At 39.0% G+C, this 22,337-nt stretch overlaps 1 protein-coding gene across 3 annotated transcripts in view; it reads right to left on the bottom strand.

Annotated features, from left to right (window-relative positions):
- The window catches only part of ANLN (anillin actin binding protein), a 48,339-nt gene that overhangs the window by 18,149 nt on the left and 7,853 nt on the right, over positions 1-22,337 (bottom strand). For 2 of the 3 annotated variants that reach the window (XM_044246365.1, XM_044246367.1), the window contains exons 3-14: positions 20,653-20,970; positions 16,471-16,856; positions 15,103-15,331; positions 13,012-13,202; positions 12,622-12,729; positions 7,239-7,365; positions 3,822-3,932; positions 2,997-3,217; positions 1,950-2,095; positions 1,587-1,734; positions 788-923; positions 24-206 (exon numbers count right to left, since the gene is read on the bottom strand). In XM_044246365.1, the coding sequence (XP_044102300.1) occupies positions 24-206; positions 788-923; positions 1,587-1,734; positions 1,950-2,095; positions 2,997-3,217; positions 3,822-3,932; positions 7,239-7,365; positions 12,622-12,729; positions 13,012-13,202; positions 15,103-15,331; positions 16,471-16,856; positions 20,653-20,970 (2,304 nt within the window). The remainder of the gene's footprint in view (positions 1-23; positions 207-787; positions 924-1,586; positions 1,735-1,949; positions 2,096-2,996; positions 3,218-3,821; positions 3,933-7,238; positions 7,366-12,621; positions 12,730-13,011; positions 13,203-15,102; positions 15,332-16,470; positions 16,857-20,652; positions 20,971-22,337) is intronic. The other variant, XM_044246366.1, reaches the window with a different exon arrangement.

Genomic DNA, 22,337 nt, shown 5'->3' with positions numbered 1-22,337 from the left:
GATGCAAATAAAAATCACCATACCTGGTTTCTGAACCGTACCACAGACGAAATCTGCTTTTAGAGGCAAGCGGATTTCTGACAAAGTAACTGATCCTTTGGATGGGACAAATTCACTTGGGGCAATGGGACCAGCTTTATTCTTCTTCTGAGGCCCTTCATTCTTCAATTTATTCAACTCATCAATCAAAAGGGCTCTCTTCTCAGCTATGTAAAAATATGCAATATCACAAATATGAAAACTGTAACTGTTTGTACATGAGACCAACTCAAGAAAATGTACTTAAGATCAAAGACAAGATCAGTGCTTCTTTATAAAACAGGTGGTAGTAGTTGGGTAAAACCTTGACTGCTCATCTTTTTATAATGTCTTTATAACTTAATGCTTGAACTTTTTGCCAGTTTTCTCGTATGGTATAATCTCTGTGCACTAACATGCCCTAGCATTCCTCAACACACATACACAACTAAACTCACGCACTTTTAGCTCCATGAAGATAGTTGGGTGCTGAGACAGAGTGTGTGTATACGAATACACACACAGACACACACACACATATGTTCATATATTCATTTTTGGCATACTCTTCACAACTGCGTATCTTCAAATGCATTCCAATTCTTTCACCTTTTGTGCAAACTCCATTTTATGTGCAGAGCATTCACAAATGTCATAAGAAACACACAAAAACACAGATCAACCGAAATAGAAAAAAGCCCCTTCTTTAAAATAGAGATTTCTAACTATCGTAGACAAAAGAGTCTTGTTTCTAGTGTAGCACACGTACTTGCAATGAGGAGAAGTCTCTCTGCTTCAGCTTCTTCTAGTGACCCTTTTCCATGATCTTCGTCAACACAACAGTTAAGGGCCTGGCTAGCTTGATAGATGACTGTCTGCTGCAAATTTATTTCATTATTGAGTTCCTAGGGAAACCAGCAAAAGGAAGAAAAAACTCACATTTTAATTGCCATTTTCACTTTATTGAAACTTCAGTTCTAACTAAGCCTGTTGGATAATTTCTGAAATATCCAGAGAGTAAAGTCAAAATGTTATTATCTCACCATTCAAGTGTCTACATTATGCACCAAAACTATTCAACACACTGTAATAATTATACTATAAACAGTCTTTCTCATGAAGACTTTCCACTCATACTAATTAAAATTATAATTGGGGGTACATTCAACAAAGTATAAAGATTTAGAAATTATCTGATTCATTTTATTTAAATTATATATATTTATACTTTTACAAATGCCTTCCTTAGCATACGAGAACATCTAAGAGCAAAAAAATTTCACACTTCACTACCATCCAACTTATACTTGGACTTTAAGGATATATGACAAACGTTTAAATATTTCAGAAATATCAAACAATATCAAACAAGCAATATTTCCAACAGAGAAGTCCTTCCTTTCTCAAGTTACACTGAACTCAAGAGCAATTTACTGAGCTCTAGTGTATCAGACAATGCCCTAGTCACTCAGGGTATACAGATGACTAAGGCTGAGCCCTTGTCCTTAAGGAGTATACAGTCTTGTACAGAAAAACATTCCAAAGCTCCTTTCCACAGAAGTACATACCTGCATTTTCTGTTTGATATTAACTTGACCAGGAAAGCCATTCTTTTTCTCATCTAACTTGGAAGTAACATCTTCCTTCCGAACAATCACCTGCTTTATTGAAGGACGTTCTGTTTCTTTGAATCTTTGAGATCTGTATGCATCAATGCTTCAGGAAATAAGGTATACTCTATTAGAAATCCAGCAACACACTGAGCACTCTCTTTTACTGAACAGGTGGAATGCAAAATGCCATTTGGTAAAAGAGAGGCTGAAAAAAGTCATTCCAAAGTTTTATAGGTGAATTATTAATAACATTATAATACAACTTGCTATATCTAACCATGACCCTTAGTGACTGAATCCCTTCTGAAACGTTCTTACCTATAAAGAAGATCACGATCTTCAGAACCAATGCTATCACCTGACTCAGCTCGAGGGACACGGGTTCTCTGGAATTTTCCCGGCTTCGGACTTTCATCACTTACACTGCTATCTTTCAATTCCAATCTCGGTGAGGAAACCAAACTCTGCAGTGAAACACACGAGGTATTAGTAGGTTTTATGGATGACATGGATTCTAAATGATAATTCTGAGGAAATGAAGAAATTCTCTATTATTAGGAAATAAACATCCAGTAAGCCAACTGATACATCATAAAACCAAGCCCAACTAAAATAAGTTCTTAAGTAGTAAATGAATAAAAGTTCAAATAGCTAAAACCGGGGCGCCTGGGTGGTTCACTGGGTTAAGCCTCTGCCTTCGGCTCAGGTCATGATCTCAGGGTCCTGGGATCGAGCCCCGAATCAGACTCTCTGCTCAGAAGGGAGCCTGCTTCTCCCCCACCGCCCCGCCTCTCTGCCTGCCTCTCTGCCTACTTGTGCGCTCTCTCTCTCTCTCTGTGTCAAATAAATAAATAAAATATTTAAAAAAAAAAAAAAAGATAGCTAAAACCTACATCTGCAACTGTCTTAAAAAGTATTTCTAATTGCATCAACTCCCCAAGCTGCAGTTATTCAATTTATGGTGATAGCTAATAATAGTAGTTGGCTGTCCATAAATGTTAGTTCTCTGTCTGGTGCTAAATACTAATATACTAATAATATAATATTCACATCAGCCCGAACCAGTTTTAACCTCCTTTAACAGGTGAGGGAACTGTGGTAAAGAGGTTGAATAACCTGGGCCAGAAACAGCCAATGGCAGAGTCCAGACATCTGGCCTTTTAAACCATGTCATGCTGTGGATTTTATCTAAGGTCACAGGAAACCACCAAAGCATTTTAAGCTCTCTTTTAAGAGAACTGACATCAGAGTTCCAGAATTCCCCTGGCTACAGAGGGCCAAATCCCCATGTACCAACTAAAACAAAAGGGGATCCCATTCTAACAGTTTGTATCCCAGGCCTGTTAACATTCTGTCTTTCCTTACCTCTGGACTTACCACACCAACTGTCTGTGCTAATGGAGCGAGTAAAGACATGGAGGAGATATTCAGTGCGTCTTCCTGTTCTTCATGGTCCATCTCCTCTTCGCTCTTTTCCATATCTAGCTCACCTTCCACCAGGACATCACTGAAGATGTCATTAATTACTTTTGAACTATTGATATCATCATCATCATCCACACTCATCTCAGTTTCACGTACCACTTCTGAAAAAGATGGCAGTAGGTAGATTCTGTGACTCAGATCTTTAAGAATTAAAAGGATAGCAGAGCAGATCTCATGTTCATGCGCTTACTAAATATACAGTAAAGCAATAAAGGTTGAAACTGTCGAAAGATGAGTCAATGTTTCGGGTTTAAGAAAGAATACTAAGGAAGAAAGCAAATGGCAAGGTAACAGCCAAAGGCTTCAGACTCACGAAAAATGTTCTTTCAAGTCACTCTTTTTCTATTGTTGGGGAGTTCCCTTTCACATGGCAGTGAATAATAGGGAAATAGTAACATCACCTAAGGCAGGGGTCCCAAATAGTCTTCAAGAGCCACTTATTCCTCTAAGAGTGTGGAAGAACAACACATTTCCTTTCCCTGTGAAAGTGAGTGATAGCCTTAATCAGATTTTCACAGGGGTCTATGACCTAAAGATAACTGTTAAAAGTGCTATCTCTTTGTGCAAGCTAGAGTATTTCCTAGTTAAAAGAGAGAGACAGAGAGAATTACAAAATCAGAAGACATTTTGAAATACAGGACACTATATATTTGAATATGTGCTTCTACCAATATATTAATAGGAAATAAAGCATAAAAAACCAACCAGTCTGCTGCTCGACCTTTCGCTCTGATGTTACTTTTAAAGACTTATCCTCTTCTAAAAACAATGTGATTTTCAAAGGGCTAGACTTCGTCATTTCACATTCAGTGAAGCCTAAAAAAATTGTAAGAAAAACCATATTAGTTTATGTTAAGAACCTAGAATTTTTCAGTTAAAGAATCTTATGTATTCTTTTTTCTGATTATAAAACTATGCATTTCAAATCTAGAGATGTACGCAGAATCCCCCCAAACAACTGTCCTCTCTTCACATTCCCATTTTTCTCTTCCTCCCCAAAGAGAAAGGCAATGTCAATATTACAAGGCTACTGCTTGTTCTTCCAGTTTTGCCCCTATGTATGCAAATATGAACATCCTTTTGTTTTATCAGAAAGTAATCATACTATGCATTCTGTTCTGCATTTTGTTTTTCACTTAAAAAAAAAAAGTGTCAATAAGAACACTTCAGAGATTAGCAATATAAGAAAACTACCTCAACATAATAAAGGCCACAGAGGAAAAGCCCATAGTTAACATGATACTCAGTAGTGAAAGACTCAAAGTTTTTCCTCTAAGATCAGGAACAAGGCAAGCATGGCCACTCTTACCTCTTCTATTCAGTGCAGCTTTGGAAGTCCTAGTAAGAGCAATAGGCAAGAAGAAGAAATAAAAAGCATCCAGATTGGGGCACCTGGGTGGCTCAGTAGGTTAAAGCCTCTGCCTTCGGTTCAGGTCATGATCCCAGGGTCCTGGGATCAAGCCCCACATCTGGCTCTCTGCTCGGCAGGGAGCCTGCTTCCCCCCCTCCCTCTGCCTGCCTCTCTGCCTACTTGTGATCTCTCTCTGTCAAATAAATAAATAAAATCTTAAAAAAAAAAAAAAAGCATCCAGATTTGAAAAGAATTAAAATTACTTCTGTTCATAGAATAAAATACTTAGAAAAAAAAAAGTGAAATACTTAAGAATAAACCAAACCAAGGAGGTGATAGGTTTATATACCAAAAGCTACAAAACATTGCTGAAAGACATTAAATAAGACACAGATAGCTGGAAAGACATCCCATGTTCATGGATTGGAAGACCTAACATTGTCAAGATGTCAGTACTACCCAAAGCAATCTACAGAGTCAATGCATTCTTAACAATAAATTCATATGGAGCTTCAAGGGACCTTAAACATCCAAAATAATTTTGTAAAAGAACAAAATTAGAAGACTGACATTTCCAGATTTCAGAACATATTACAAGGCTACAGTAATCAACACCTTTGGCACAAACACAGATCCATAGACCAATGGAATAGAGAGAATAGACAGCCACGAAACAAAACCTCACATATTTAGTCAAATGATCTTTGACAAGGCTGCCAAGATGATTTGGCGGGGAAGGAAAGTCTCTTCAACAAATGATGTTGGGAAAACTGGATATTCACATGCAAAAAATGAAGCTGGACCCTTATCTGACACCATATACAAAAATTAACTCTCAATCGATTAAAGACCCAAATAGAAGACTCAAAACTATTAAGGTCCTATAAGAAAATATGGAAGGAAAGCTTCATGACAATGGATTTGGCAATTTCTTGGGAGCGACTTCAAAAGCACAGGCCACAAAAGTACAAACAGACAAATGGGGCAATATCAAGCTTAAAAACTTTTGTGCATCAAAGCATATATTCAACAGAGTTGCAAAGACAACCTACAGAATGGAGGACAATATTATAAATTATATATGTGATAAGAGGTTAATGTTTGGTTAATATAAAGAACTCCTAAAACTCAACAACAAAAATAAAATATCCTGATTAGAAAATGGGCAAAGGACTTGAACAGACATTTCTCCAAAGATGATATAGAAACAGCCAACAAATATATGAAAAGATGCTCAACACCACTAATTGTAAAGGAAATGGAAATCAAAATCACAATGAGCTATCACCTCCCACCCCTAAGGATGATTACTATCAAAAAAACAGAAAGTAACAAGTGTTGACAAGGATGTGGAAAAACTAGAACCCTTGTGCTGTGTTGATGAGATGGTAAAATGGTATGAGTGCTAAAGAAAATAGTATAATGGTTCCTTCAAAATACTTAAAATAGATCCACTGTAGGATATAGCAACCCTACTACTGAGTCTATGCCAAGAATTAAAAGCAGGGTCTCAAAGAGACATTTGCATACCTATGTCCCTAGCAGCACTACTCACAATAACCAAGAGATGGAAGCAACCAAAAAGTCCACTGATAGACAGTGGTTAAACAAAATGTATATATACATGATGGAGTATTATTCAGCCTTAAAAAGGAAGGAATTCCGGTCACATGCTAGGACATGGATAAACCTTAAGGACACCATGGTAAATTAAATAAGCTAGTTATGGGGTGCCTGGGTGGCACAGTCAGTTAAGCATCCAACTCTTGATTTCGGCTCAGGTTGTGATCTCAGGGTCATGAGATAGAGCGGCGTGTAGGGCTCCATGCTCAGTGCAGAGTCTGCTAAAGTTTCTCTCTCCCTCTCTCTCCAGCCCTCCCCACTGCACTCTAGGTCTCTCTCTCTAAAATAAATAAATCTTTTTTTTTTTTAAGCTAGTTACAGAAAGATAAATACTATATGATTATACTTATATGAGGTTTATAAGGTGGTCAAATTCATAGAAACAGAAAGCAGAATGGTAGTTACCAGGGGCTGAGGAGAGGAGGAAATGGGGAATTGTTGCTTGATGTGTATAGTTTCAGTTCTAATGATGGATAAATTCTGGAGCTCTGTTCCACAACGATGTGAATGTACTTAACACTACTGAACCGTGAACTTAAAAATTGTTAAGATGGTAAATTTTAGTAATGTGTTTTTTACCATAAATTTAAAAAACAAAAAAATGTTTAAGTGTCTATGATATGTTAAATGTCATTCCATACAAAGCTCACTTATTGTTTTAAGCAGCTACATAATATGTGGGGACATGGATTTAGCACCATTTATTTAAACAGTTTTCTGCTGATGGACATTGAGGTCATTTACACTTGATTACTATTACAAACACTGCTGCCATTCATCTCTTTGCATAATCATCTTTGCACGGTAGTTTTAAGAATTCAACTTATAGAAACACTTATAAAGAGAGTAAACTAAAGAGCATGCACACTCCATAATTCAACAGATCTTACTGAATCTTTCTCAGGAAAAAAAAAAAAAAAAGAGTTGTCCAGTGATTTATCGTCCCATGAAGAGCATGAACTCTGAGTCTGAAAGGAGAACTGAGGAAGAAGCATATTGTACAGCTAGAAATGAAAGAATAAGTAGCAATAAAAAAATTAATCTATCTTTTTACATTAAAGCAGTATTTCTGCTTTCCGATGCAATTTCCAAAACTATAGTAGATGGAAAGCTTCATTGTAAGTGGAGCAGAAGTAAAAAATGCTGACCTGTAGGTTCTGTGTTGGAAGGTTTTCCCGGTGTCTGATTTTCTGTCACCTTTTCTGTTACTGGAAGCGATGGGGTGTTTGAAACAGCTGGATGTTTTTTGAGGGGGGTGTTCTGACAGTGAATTTCCTATAAAAGCAAATGAAGATGTCATTACTCAACACTACAGATTTTTTTCTTTCTGCATGTTATCAAGTGAAACAAACATGAGTCATAATTCTATATAAACTTCCTCAGAACAAAACAATGTATGTGAAATGTCCCAGCAATGTTTAGAACACAAGAAACCGTTGATGCTGGCTCAGTATTCTCTGTAATTCCCAGGATGTACTTAAAGAGACTAGGAGGCAAGAAGGAAAATTTGTATTGGAGTAGTTTTAGATAAACCTATTAAAGTGCAAGCCACACGCAGAGAAAAGCAATTCCCCTAGGCCACTTATCTCATCCCAAACCTATAAAATCTACTGACAGTTCCTACATCAAGATTCCCCTTAACATTTACTCAGTGAGTAAAAGGCAAAGAAAATAAGAACAAAAACAGAATGTGGAAGGAAAAAAAGGAAAGAGAAAGAAAAAAAAAATCACTCATCTGAGTCTTAATCATTGACAAGGCCGTGGGAGACAAACATTCATTGTTTTTGAATCATGGGTTTTATGATTAAAGCAATAGAAGAAATAATCAAACAAGAGTAAGAAGAACAGCAACCAATCCTTAATAGAGCCTAATATGCACCAGTCACCTTTCTAAGCACTTGACATTATTGCCTCCCCAATCCTCCCAATAACCCTGCAAGTTAGGTGCTATTACTTCATTCTAAAGAAGAAAAGATAGAGACACAGGAGTTAAATGACTTGCACACTTGGCCGATAACTGGGAGGGCCAATTTACAAACCCACATATTCTCATTCCACAACTAGTTCCAGACTATTTTGGCTCTTAAGTTAGAAGGAGCTGTTGATGCATGTACACAGAGTAAACTACCGAATGTTGCGCTGCAGGCCTGACTGTCCCCGGAAGGCACAACTCCCCTACCATCTTCTGGGATACACACCCTGACAACATAAGGGACAGCCCCTCCCAGCTCCCTAATGGTAATTCCACGCTCTTAGTAATTCTCTCCTCCTGCTCCTGCCATCCCCGCTTCTGCAGTCCCAGACCTGCCATCCTCTGGGTGGTTTGCATTGCCGCAAGTACCTTCTCGCCAGCATCCTGGCCCCTAGCTGCGTAAATGCTTCCACTTCAGAGACCCCCACCACCATTCCAGTTCAGCCATGCCCTGGAGTCAGCCTCTTCCCTCAAACCCTCCAATCTCTCTTACTCAGGAATTCCCACCAGATCCTACTCTTTGGCCTCATGGGGACTTCTGGCCATTTGATGCTTTTCTTCCTGTTACTCCCACCTATTTTCTTACACCTCCATCCTGGTTAGAGCCTTCAGTTCAACCGCAATCTCACCAATACCTTCAACTCCCTCACCTCAACTATACTTCCATTCCTCATGTCTAGCAAACTCCATCCCTGGAACAGTCACCTTCTCCATGTTTATATCCAGGTTCTTTGGACAGATCGAGAGTACTAGGACTGTATGCTCTCATACCCCCACTTGAGTCTCCACACTACTCTTCCGTCCTTCTCTTTCTGGGTCAGTTCTCCCTCCCGTCCTCCAGAGTATCACATCTGTCACCTTCCCTTCCCTAAGGACGAACAAAACAGAGGTAACCAGATAGAAATTCTACCAGTTTTCTGTCATCACAGTTCTAAAATCACTTGCCCCCAAACACCGCTTCCCTTCTTCCTTCTTACCACAGCCGGAACCTGTCTTAATCCTTTCCCTTCATGGTGCTCCGGAGTTCATCCAGTGCAGTCTTACCTCCTGAAAGGTTTACCCGACCCTATCAATCAGCACCACTTATTCCTCTATCATAAACCTCTTTTTTTTTTTTTAAAGATTTTATTTTATTTGACAGAGAGAAATCACAAGTAGACGGAGAGGCAGGCAGAGAGAGAGAGGGAAGCAGGCTCCCTGCTGAGCAGAGAGCCCGATGCGGGACTCGATCCCAGGACCCTGAGATCATGACCTGAGCCAAAGGCAGCAGCTTAACCCACTGAGCCACCCAGGTGCCCCAACCTCTTTTTTTTTTTTTAAGATGTTATTTACTTATTTACATGTGTGAGTAGGGAGGGACAGAGGGAGAGGGAGAATCCCAAGCAGGCTCCATACTGAGCATGGAGCCTGACGTGGGGCTGGATCCCATGACTCCAAGGTGACAATCTGAGCGAAAATCGAGTGAAATGCTTCACTGACTGAGCCATCCAGGCACTCTATAAACCTTATTTTTGACATTAAAACTGACTTAAGTCTCTTCAGAATGAACAAAACAAACACAACCACAACCACAAACACAAACTGTACTTCACTTCCTCATCCCCTTCCAGCCATCACCTCCTTTCTCCCTTCCCTTTTAGAATTAAACGTCTGAGGACTGCCTCCACCCTCTGGCCCCGCTCCTTACCCACCACCACCTGCCTTCTCCCCTCACCACTTCAGCAAAACTGCTCTTGCCAAGAAACAAGCTCTTTCTTCCAAAACCCAGTGGTCTTGGACCAGTCCACATTTGACAACAGATACTTGCTAGCAACCATCCCTTCTTTCTGAAAGGTCCTTTCTGCAAAGAGTATCTCCGTGGTGGGCACCTACTTCACTAGGAGTAGGTCAGACTTCAATGCCCTCTCTTTGACTCTAGCAACACCCCACTCAATCACTTTTTCCTCCCACCTCTTTGCTCCCTCTGTGGGTACCATGGATGAGTTCTGAGTGAGCCAGACCCCTAAACTCTGTTTCTGTGTTCAGAATGTTCTTTATATGCAAATGTGCAGCCATCCGGGGAGGAATTCTGCAAGTGTAGCAGGAATTATTTAGCACAAAACAGTTTCAGAACTGTTGTCCCATATTTCCAGGGATGAAGCAGAAAAGCCATGATATGATACACTGGCAACCAAGTGAAGAAGGTGCTTCAAACAGAAGACAGTAATCAACAATGCCAAATGCTCCTAATAGGTCAAGTTAAATGCCTAAAAATTGATTACCGAAGAGCCCCAGTGAATTTGATGAGGAAGTAGCGGTGACAGCCTGAGTGGAGAGATTCAGAAAGAAGGGAGGAAAAAATGTAAGCAGCAAGACATAACTCTTTTGGAAGACTGAATGAAAAGGAGGTAAAGAAAGGGAAGGGAATAGGGGGTTCAGAGAGTAGTTTTTATTTTAAGATGACAGATAACAGCTTGCTGTATGCCGATGGGAAGGATTAGCTCATTCATTCCTTCCTTCAAGGACAAATTTATGGAGCTCATCCTGTGAGCCAAGCACTAAGAACACAGAAAAAGACAGATAAGGCTCTAGTGGAAAGCAAAGGTGAAACAGTTACAAGAGGATAAACATTCCAGCTCAGGTAAACAATAGGATGACAGGGTGAGAAAAGATGGCCCGGGAAGTAAAGGGCCTGGTAAGGGTTTCCAGAGGGGACTGAAGTTTGACCTACTCCTAATGAAGTAGGTGCTCACCATGGAGATACTCTTTGCAGAGAGAAATAGCAAGGCAAAGACAAAGAGATCGAAAACACGGGTACATTTGAGAAACTGCAAACAGTCTGCATGACCAGACTGACACACACATGTGGAAGAGCAGTGAGAAGCCAGATTCTAGATGATTCTAGATGGCAAGCCAAGCACTATAGACGGTTTTCTGATGCTGGCTAGGAAGAGCTTTCTAAGGACTTTAAGCAAGGGAATACACAGATACCTTCCTTTTAAAAATATTTCTTACGGGGGCACCTGGGTGGCTCAGTGGGTTAAGCCTCTGCCTTCGGCTCAGGTCATGATCCCAGGGTCCTGGGATCGAGTCCCGCATCGGGCTCTCCGCTCAGCAGGGAGCCTGCTTTCCCCTTTCTCTCTGCCTACTTGTGATCTGTCTGTCAAATAAAAAAATAAAATCTTTTAAAAAGAAATATTTCTTATGGTGCCTGGGTATCTCAGTCATTGAGCATCTGCCTTTAGCTGGGGTTGTGATCCCAGGGTCTGGGGATTGAGCCCCGCACCGGACTTCCTGCTTGGCGAGCCTACTTTTCCCTCTCCCTCTCCCCCTGCTTCCCCACTGCTTGAGCGCGCTCTCTCTCTCTCTCTCTGTGTCAAATAAATGAATAAAAAAATCTTTAAAAAAATAAAATTGCTCTGACAGGAGAGTAGCCAGACTAGAATCAAGGTTTTCAATACAAAGCTCTGGAAGTGATAAGGAAAAAGCAAAGGACACATTGGATGTGTATGTGTTCAAGTGTGTGCTAGGGGAAGATGCAGTAATAAGAGGAAGGAGGCAAGGAAGAACTCCCAGACTGTTTTAGATGGTGAGGTAGAGAATGAAGCCCTAGGTGAAGACAGAGGCTACTGGTGAGAATTGCAAAGAACTCTACCAGGCAACCAGGCCTGGAGTTCTGGAGAGAGGAATAAAACACAGCCAGGTACATTAGCATTTCGTGAGGACAAGGAAGAGATGTCCCAGAGCAAGTAAGAAAACAGGGTTAGTCAGAACCCTGGGAAACATGATTTGTTAAGCAAGAGACCTCATAAAAACCAAAATCAGGGGCGCCTGGGTGGCTCAGTGGGTTAAGCCGCTGCCTTTGGCTCAGGTCATGATCTCAGGGTCCTGGGATCGAGTCCCGCATCGGGCTCTCTGCTCAGCAGGGAGCCTGCTTCTCTCTCTCTCTCTGCCTGCCTCTCCATCTACTTGTGATTTCTCTCTGTCAAATAATTACATAAAATCTTTAAAAAAAACAAACAAACAAACAAACAAAAAAACAAAACCAAAATCAATTAAAGGTCTTTCTTAGAGAATACTGGTTAAATGTATTTTTCTATTTCAACTGGTACCACTTTAAATATAATTCTATTATTTTTAGCTTAAATGTATATCCTAATACAGTATTTTGTACATAGTAGGCATGTAAATGAAACACAAAGTAGTTTATAAGTAGGAACTTTGTTGAAAGCTGATTAATGAAATCTGACAGTAATCTACCATCATTAATGAAAAAAGTAGATCCCGAGAAACATTTTAGAACTAGCAACTAAGTAGAATACTAAAAGAAATATGAAATCAATTGAAGATGAGAACATGTTTTAAAATTTTGATTCTAACTAGGTCATCAGTGAATACCGAATGGGAGAGTATCACAAGAGAAAAGCAGACTAGGTATGAACATTGAAGGGGTTTATGAATGGAAAATGGCACAGTTAAAAGAAACAGGATAAAGAACTGTTTGACAATGCAGGACCACAAGTTAGATCCCGGCAATACTTCCATACCAAGTTCACCCCCATTTTTCTTGTTTACACTACCTGTTTGGTTTCTAGTTGTTTGCTTCTTGAAGTTTCGCCTTTTTCTGCACTCCATAAATTGCCCTTGTCAAATCGGCCACGAAGACATGCTAGTTCTTTCTCACGTTCCTAAAACCACCAAAAGCTCTATTTTATACAAAAGCCAATAGTATGTTTAAGAATAATATTCAGATACTACTAAACTTTGCTTGTCTTCAGGTTTGAGATTTAAAAAAATCACAGTATGCATGGAACACAAGACAATAATATTTCTAATTTGAAATAAGCGATACAAGGAACCAAGATGATATTTATCTCTGTCAGAAAGACTGATATCAGAATTTACAATTTGATTTCTGGGTTCTATGCCGAGAACATGTAATGAATAATGTTAAAAGCAGTATGCCAGACCTGCTTGAGCTGTTGTGCTAAATGAGTAGTAGATGAAGATGTATTTTGCTGGAATAATCTTTCCTGGATGGCCCTTGTATTTGGAGTGATAACGGGGGTTCTGTGGGGTGTACTCCGAGCGGGACTTTGTTTGCTGTGTTCTTGACAACGCTCCCCAAAGCGTTCCAGGAAAGGCTTAATTCCTGCTCCTCCTACAGAAAGCACACACATTTTGGAGGCTATTTAGAATAAGTAGCAATTATAATTTGTATTGAAAAGGTTCTAAAATCCAGTATGGCTCTAAAATGCTTTGATTCTACTTAGACTACTCATTCGGAAAGTAAAAAGTATGAAAACAGCTTTAAAACAGAAATTTACCATATTATCCTATCTAATTCCGTGTCTTAAAATTCATTTATTAGATTTAGTTCTTTAAAGAAAGAAGAGCAAGAATTTTTAAAAGGTAGAGTGAGAGGACAGTGAAAATTAGAAAACCCTTCAACTAAATAAGCAGAACCTAAATGACTGGAAATTGACTGTATGTATATTAACAGTATTCCTTATCACCAAAGGGTCCTCACCATGATAACCCAACTACTTCTATTTCTATAGCCCAATTTATTTTATCTTGGTTTTAGGAAGTACAATAGAAAATCTAGGAATTAAATCCTTTTTCTCTCTCAAAAGAAAAATTAGAGATTATTGACTTTATCAAGCGATATCTTGATTCTATAAAGTCTTAAAATAGTATTCATTGAAATAGTATGAGGTACATTTGAAGTAGAACAAATGGGATAGGGACCATAGAGAAAGAGGTTTCTTTCTATCCGAAATCAGCATTTTCTCCACAGAAGGCCAGACAGTAAATATTTTGGGCTTTGCAAACCATGTGACCACTGTTGTAACTACTCAACTCTTCATTGAAGCATGAAAGCAGCCACAGACAGCGTGTAAATAAATGGGCATGGCTGTGTTCCAATAAAACGTTATTTGCAAAAAAGGTAAAAGGCAGAATTTGACCTATAGGCATAGTTTAAAGACTCCATGTGTCATTTTATACCATATTTCAAACTAGAATGCCTTAAGAATACAAAGAAACATAAAAATTAAATATCTCTGAGGTCCCAGTAACATATACTGGGCATAGCCAATAGCCAAGAATTTAAAAAAAAAAAAAAAATCCTTCTTATCGATTCCATAAGTCTTTGAAAAATTGAGAGTAACTAGTCCTAGTCCATGTGGGGATGTTGCTAATTGTCTCCAGGTTACTTCTCACTTCGGCTCATCTGGAAACTGATTGCTGGTTTCCTGGAATAACTAATGGATATCCACTCTCATTTCTCTGTCTACTTCTCTTTGATGAGGAACTACAGTATCCAAAGAGATTATATTTTTAAGAAGTTAAAATTTTGAATTAAAAGTCCTTTCAAAAGCAATTCTATTGAAAAAAGAATATAGTTCAAAATTAACTGTGTTTCCATATATTTGAACCTTATTTTTTAGTCCTGTGTTTCTCAACCCATAGCATGTGAGGGTAGGGTAAGCCAGAAGGTGTAAGTCCCCACAAGATGAATACAGATTTCCAGGAGCATCATTTTACTACACGGGTTAATTTTGAACTTTTACATGTATATATGCTCACACACAATATACACACATATAAATATAATTGAGAGTGGAGTCATTTACATACACATTCACTCTCCTTTGCTATTAGGGGTGCCTTCATATTAAAGTTTGCAAAGCATTGCTCTGCACTCTTGGTTACAAAAATGTTTCTTCATTAAGCCCTTACAATGTGATTTTCAGGTATATATGCTGTGTCCCCATCAAAAAGCATAGAAGAAAGTATCTACCATGGTCATTCTAGAAAAAAACCATGTTTAAACTGTTAACAAGTTACATACTTTGACCAGTAAATAGGCAAGTCCCCACTAATGAATATTCATTCAATAAATTAAGACTGAATTTGAAGAAGTCTCATTTTATACATTTACGTGCTTGCCATGCAGACCAACACTGTGCAGTTCACAACTGGATAATTAGAATGCTGAGAACAGACACCCTGAAAAGAGTCAGCAGTAACTAGATTTTTTTAAAAAGATACATAACCTGATGTTGCTGCTTTGTCTTTAGACTGAGACTGCCGACAAGTTTCTCTATTTAATTCTTCTTTGGGCCGAAATGACTGGGACACAGTTGACTTTTCAATTGGTTTCGATATCTCTGTTTTCAGGGGACTTACAGGAGTTTTCTGAAGTAGCTCAGGATTTTGTCCCTTACAATTTTTAGCATCAGTAATGGCTGTAGTAGAAGATTTCACTGGGGAAGAAGCAGCTTTCTGAAACATGATAACACTTTAGGTAAACTACAATATTCACAATATCGAAAGGTAGTCTTATAACAAAACGAGTCTATTTCTATTTGCTTAGTAGCCTTTATGTAAACTTACGGAAAAAAATATTCTCCTTAATAGATCGAACCAATTTGAAAGGTTTGGTAAAAAGTCAACTTTGAAAATGCTATTATTAAAATTATAATATGTAGTTTAGCATGTATAATACACTGAGGAGTAATTTCATATAAGGGGTAGGGTCACTCCCTATTTTAAATAACAATTTCTTTCTGATTATCTTACTAGCACCTTTATAAATTTTAACTGTATGAGACCACACTGCATTATTTTTGTATTTTAATTAAGTCAATATTAATTCAATGCAATCATATCATGTACTTCATGGCTAACTATAACATATTATTAAGTGCTACGTGCCAAGCACTTTGCTAAAGGTTTTATGCACATAATCTCATTTAAACCTCCCAATAACCCCTTCTTTCCCATTCTGCAGATGGGAAAACAAGGTTTTGCAAGATTAAGTAACTTGTCCAAAGCTACACTTTTAATAATGTAGCAGGGATTGAATGCAGGTCTATCTAATTCCAAAACCTGGCTCCACATTAAGAAGCAATGCTCAGAAACATACTTTCTTTTTAAAGTTTATTTTTGAAAGTTGATGATGTAATTCATGTGCAAGGTAAAACTTTCAAACATTTCAAAAAGATATATGGTAACATTATCATAACCACCCTTAAAAATCCTGTTCTGCAATTTGCCTTTTGAAAGCAACTTGAGCTACTAGTTTATTACATGTCTTTTCAGAGAAATTCCATATCTTAGATTTATATGCATACATAAAACGTTCTACAGGGAGAATAATGTTCAGTGCTCTCCCTGATGACTAAGAGGTGCCATCATTCCATTATTATACACCTTGGAATCATATGAAATTAGTATAATTTACTTGTCAACAACTAATTTATCTTAGGCTAGGCTAACAAATTTAGGATTTTTACTTTCTATGCCACCAATTTCTAAAAATAGATACAAGCACACTACATATATGTGATAAAATACTTTATATACATTATCACTCATAAGGAAAAAAAATGATTTCCAAAGACCAGTATTGCATTGCTTACCACAGAGCTGGAAATTGCAGCATTATTCAGAGATACACCCACAGCACTCGAGGATGGAGCTTTATTCAAAGAGGCCTCGCCATCCCTTTGGGAACAGCATGTAGCTTCCTGCTTAACACTGCTGCTATTGATCCTAGCAGATGCTCCACTTGCAGAGGAAAATTTGGATAAACAAGTGGTACCAGGCTGTTCTTGTGCACTGTGTTGCTTTGCAGATGAGTAATTTACATCATCTTCCCACGAGCAAATAGTTGCTGCAAGGTTGGCCAGACGGCCCCTTCTTCCAACTGGAGTTGCCGAGGCATCGGAGAGGGCTGGTTTGGGAGGGGAGGCAGCCTTTTCCTCTGATGGCATTGGGGAGATGACTGAGCTCTCAGGGATATCATCTAGAAATGTTTTCAGAAAAAGACTTAAAACCCGTGTTCAAGAGTTATACATATGTGTAATATCAAGATCACTCCACTCAGAACTTTTAAAAAAGAGTTAGGAGGTTTAGGAACTAATAGAAAGCTCTTGATTGTATGAAACTACCAAGCTGCTTAAATTTGACAATATCTTTTCAAATCAGATGATACTTCATCCAAATTTGAAAAAAAACAGGCGAACTTCTTATACCTATTTTTTCTAAATCTTAATGGATTACAAATGCTCGAAGATACCGTGCACTTAGGTCATAATTTTAGAATTCATGATGTTACAACATCACACAATTTAAGATTACATATTCCACAGGCACGTTTTATTTTAAAATGGATGAGACCAGTGCTGTACAATAGAACTTCCTGCAATGATGGACATGTTCTAGATCCATGCTATCCAGGACAGTAACCACTAGCCACGTGTGGCTTGTGAGCCCTTGAAATGTGGCTAGGGCAATTAAGAAATGTTATTTCATTTCAATTAATTTAAATCTTAAAAACTATATATGGCTAGTGTCTACAGTATTGGATAGCACAGGGTTAGACTAAAATGTTGCCCACAGTTACTTCATGTGGAGATAGATCTTGAATAGTAATACTTAACTTATGAAGACCTACAGGCATAAAGCACATCTAGGGAAATCAAAACTCCACAGCACTTTCTACTCCACAAATTCAGTCAATGGAAGAGGTATCCTTCCTACTGTCCAAGCCTTATACTTCTGCCTGAATTCTCAATTCTACACCTCTAAAACTTCTTTTCTTCTCTGCACATAAATATGCTCATCTGTATCTAGTTCTGTCTTATCTTCGAGCTAAAAGTAAACACCCTCCCACCAACATACACCCCTTTTTAGCTACTGTCCCTCTAGCCCTACACAATATTCTCTCACTACTAGACACCCAAACTGGCCTCTGCCTCCCTGGCTGCCCTGAAGTTGCCTTCGCTGCTGGCACTAGATGCCACTACACATTGCAGGCCTTGTGTTTCCATTGGTGGCAGCATCCTCTACTAGTTCTGCTCTTGGGCCATATCCTCCATGAGGTCCTTCTACCTACCAACCACCTCCATTTGGCTATCCCCTGGCACCCCAAATAACGTATGTGATGCTGAAACTACCCCAAACATGTTCCTCCTCATTGTGGCCTCTTACTCCTTCTCCCTTCTCCTCCACCACCACCCAGACATCTAGCCCAGAGATCCTCCCTCCTAAATCTTACAGATCCCACCTCTCCTCTTCACTCCTGGCCTTCATCATTCCATACCAGGATTATAACATTAACCTTCTAACTGGTCTTCCTGCTCCCTCTGCTCGAGTCTCTGGCCTATTCAATCCCTTCTCAATTCTGATGCCAGAGTGATCTCTCTACAACATTTTTCTACTTAAATTCTCCCAGTATCTCACCATCACCTCCTGGTTAAATTCCACAGGCTCTAAACCCTGCTGCTTTCTTCAAACTTATCTCTTGCTTTTCTACCAGAAAATATCTACTCTTTATGTACGTGCTCTGTTTACATACCTCTGTGCTTCTTAAGCATCCTATTACTTCGGCCTAGGAGACCTTCTCCACGGTCTGAAGCCAGTAGTCCCTCAGTGTCTTGCGTCTGCCTTCCCTAGAAAAGCTTCCCTGGCCACCACCGTCCCTGTGATACCCTTTTGCATACCTCTATCGTGTCCCTGAGAATAAGACCTGTCCTCTAAGCAGATGACAGCTTTACTGTCATATTTTAGGAATGGGCTTAAGAGACCTTTAGCTCTTCTAACTATTCTTTATCAGAAAAGAAGCTTCAGTTAAGTTATATTTTAGTATAATCCCTCATTTAACTGGTTTATACCCACAGTCCTGGAGAGCATACACTAACTCATTCATCACAAACACTTTATTTTCAAGTTTCAGTACTTAAAATTAGACAGGTTATGATCCCTTAAGAGATTTACTTTAAAGGCTAAGGTAGGCATTGGTTAACATTTGTTTTCAAAATGTTCAAAGTCACTGTGGTAATGCTTTCTGCCCTAGAATATTTATGGCCTTGGCTGATCTTCTCACCACGCATTATATCATTAAACCCTCTTTCTATTTCCCATAGAGATTTCTTGCCAAACAGAAAGGAAACATCCTTGTATTTAGGCACATTTACTGATTAACCTCCCCAGGAATCATAAAGAAGCACGGTTAGCCCTGCCCACTACCAAAATCACTAGGTGTAAGAGACAGCATGGGCTATCTGCACCCTGATCCATACCCGAGAACATCAGGTGGGTCACAGCAGGCAAGGGTTGAGCCCTAGAATCCAACAACTGAGGTTGGAATTTTAGCTGCTGATTTGGGTAAGGAGTCTTAGCCTCTCAGAACCCAGTTTCCTCTTCTATAACATGAACAAAAAAGTAGTATGTATGTCCTAAGATTTTTATAAGAATTAAATGTTATACTATATTAGAACAAAAAATATTTAGAATGCCTAGCACTTTACACAGTAAGTATTGACTCTTGAAATTACCATCACTGCTAAAAAGGATAATCTTAAAACACTCTGCTGTCCAATACTTACCAAATTTCAGACCAAAGAATTGACATTTATGAAAGACTGCCTAAAATTTATGTTGTCCATCCATTTCTTCAGATCACTTGGTCTCAATTCTGGCTATGCACCAGAGTAAAACAGATTTTTTTAAAAAAAGACATAAGTACACCCCAGGGCTCCAGCATGCTCCTGAGATTACAATCCAACGGTCCAAATGTTTCTGTTACACAGGAGTCAGGCTGAGAGCCAAAGCTTGAGGAACACTTCCTTGGGTAAGGCCCAGCTGTCACTGTACAATGCTAGATCTCTTAGGAACTGTGTTCACCAACTGAGCTTGGAGCCAGGCCATCTGCCTACCTTGAGTAACCTCACACACGAACTACCTTCTACAAAGTCATCTTTGAGGACCCAGGGAAGAAAGTTCTCTTAGTCTTAGTTCCAGCCACAGTTCTGCTTTAATCTTATAAATAGTAGTGAAATAACTGATGGTGTATAACCTCCTTGCCTTGGCTGCTAGCAAGTTCATAATTCTGGCAAGTGAGGAGGACCTGAATGCCTGTATTTTACCCTCCCCTTCTTTGTTCTTCCTTCTCTTTACCCAATAATTTCCTTATTTTTGTTTTGTAATATAGTTCTTTTTGTGAGTCATCTCAAGGCTTTTTTTGTAATGAGATAGGAGACAAAATTGATCATAGAACACATAACCCTGCTGATTTGCTCTTAGACTCTCCATCTGAATATGAGAACACAGAGGCAAGGATCAGGTCACTTCATGGGTTCCCAGCACCCTGACAAACATGTGTCATAGGTGCTCAGTAAATGTTTATGTTTTCTCTCCCCCCTATTAAATAGCATTACATACCTTAACCACTCAAATTTATTTAATTAGTTAATCCACGAAACAGGATTTCTTGCATACAGAGCTAAAGGTCAGCAATGCTAATAATGACGAGGGTATAGTTTGTTCTCTATTGTGTCTTATTGCAAATATAATTCTGTTATGAGACCAAGCTTCTGTGAGCTGCTCTAAGAACTTCAGCAGCATCTCCTTCAATGAGAACACAATCAACTGATAAATATCCCATTGATATACAAACTACTTGTAAGTGATGGATACTGAGGAGATAGATAAAACAGAAGCAGTGATCTTTCGTGTGTTAAGTGATACCTCAAATTTGCATCCAAGTTGAATCTTATTGAAACAGATTTTAAGGACCAGACCATCCGTATCATTCATACCTGTCAGATCATTATTATCCCAATGGCGCCGCTGCTCTGCCAGCTTTTGCATTCGTGTTTTCACTGAGGACCCTGCAGTTGATTCCAATCTCGAGTTGAGCCCCCTCCTCACTCTGGGCACCGGGGCTGGGGTCGCCTCCGAAGCACTGACAGGAGCAGGTGCTTGAGGCTGCGCCTGGGGAGCTGGAGGACTTGGAGGACAGGGTTTTGCAGAAGCGGACTCAACTGGTTTTTCATTTTCCAAGTTAGAAACTTCTACTACTTCGGTGGTGTCAGAACAGCGTTTCTTTGATGGTGATGGTTTTGTACAAGATTTCTCTAGATTAAAAAAAGGACACCCACCCCCAAAATTTCAAATTTCTATAATTTCTCATAACCTGAAAAACCATCAGTAGGTACTTAACAAATTACTAAAACGTGATGTTTCTCTGTTCTCTTTAAATGATTTTCCTTACAACAAGAAATATGTAAAATTCTACTTTCAGTAACTTAGAAATCTGGTATGAGAGATTTCTTTCTTTCTCTTTTTTTAATTTTTATTTTTTAATTATTTGACAGAGATCACAAGCAGGCAGAGAGGCAGGCAGAGAGAGAGGAAGGGAGGCAGGCTCCCTACTGAGCAGAGAGCCTGACTTGGGGCTCAATCCCGGGACCCTGGGATCACGACCTGAGCCAAAGGCAGAGACCTCAACCCACTGAGCCACCCAGGCACCTTGAGAGATTTCTTTTTAAGCGAACATATAATTTATGGTTTTAAACACCTGAGTGGGGATGCCTGGGAGGCCAGCCAGTTAAGCATCTGCCTTCAGCTCAGGTCATGATCCCAGGGCCCTGGGATCAAGTCCTGTACCATTTCCTTGCTCAGCGGGGAGCCTGCTTCTTCCTCTGTCTCTGCCATGCCCCCTGCTTGTGCTCTCTCTCCCTCCCTCTTTCTCTTGGACAAATAAAATCTTTTAAAAATTAATTAATTAATTAAAATAAAATAAAACTCCTGAATGAAAAGAAAAGATATTCAAATAATATTCTCAAGGTATAGGACTAATACTTTATGTAGTCTTAAGACATTAGGAAATAGGGACCCCTGGATGGCTCAGTTGGTTAGGCTGCTACCTTCGGCTCAGGTCATGATCCCAGGGTCCTGGGATCAAGTCCTGCATTGGGCTCCTTGCTTGACAGGGAGCCTGCTTTTCTCTCTCTCTGACAAATAAATAAATAAATAAAACCTTTAAAAAAAAAAAAAAAGACACTAGGAAATAAAAATGCATACACATAGAATAAACAAACATTTTGAGTGATTTTTAAGATCATACAGCCCAATCACCTCATTTTTAGATAAGGAAAACCAAGCACAGAGCAATTATATTACCTTCCATAAAATGACACAGCTAAGGGTCGAAACAGGCTTTGTGTTTCTTAAAACAGTCTTCCATGAACAATAATAAGCAAGGTTAGAAGAGAACCTGCTTGAGGTTTGGGAAAGGCAGGGAACCAAAAAAGCAACTCAACTATCTGGTTAATACCAAGTGAAGTTATTGGCACAAATGTTTTCATATTTTTATAACATTTTATATTTTAAAGTGCCATGGACACCTATAAAATAAAAAGGAGCTACCCAAACATGAGGCATATTATTTCTACTCAAGAATGAGTTTTAATATATCTCCTGGGAAATTAACATTTTAGAA

The sequence above is a fragment of the Neovison vison genome, chromosome 4, assembly GCF_020171115.1.
Source record: "Neovison vison isolate M4711 chromosome 4, ASM_NN_V1, whole genome shotgun sequence".
NCBI classification, from domain to species: Eukaryota; Metazoa; Chordata; class Mammalia; order Carnivora; family Mustelidae; genus Neogale; species Neogale vison.
This window is presented reverse-complemented; position numbering and strand designations above follow the sequence as displayed.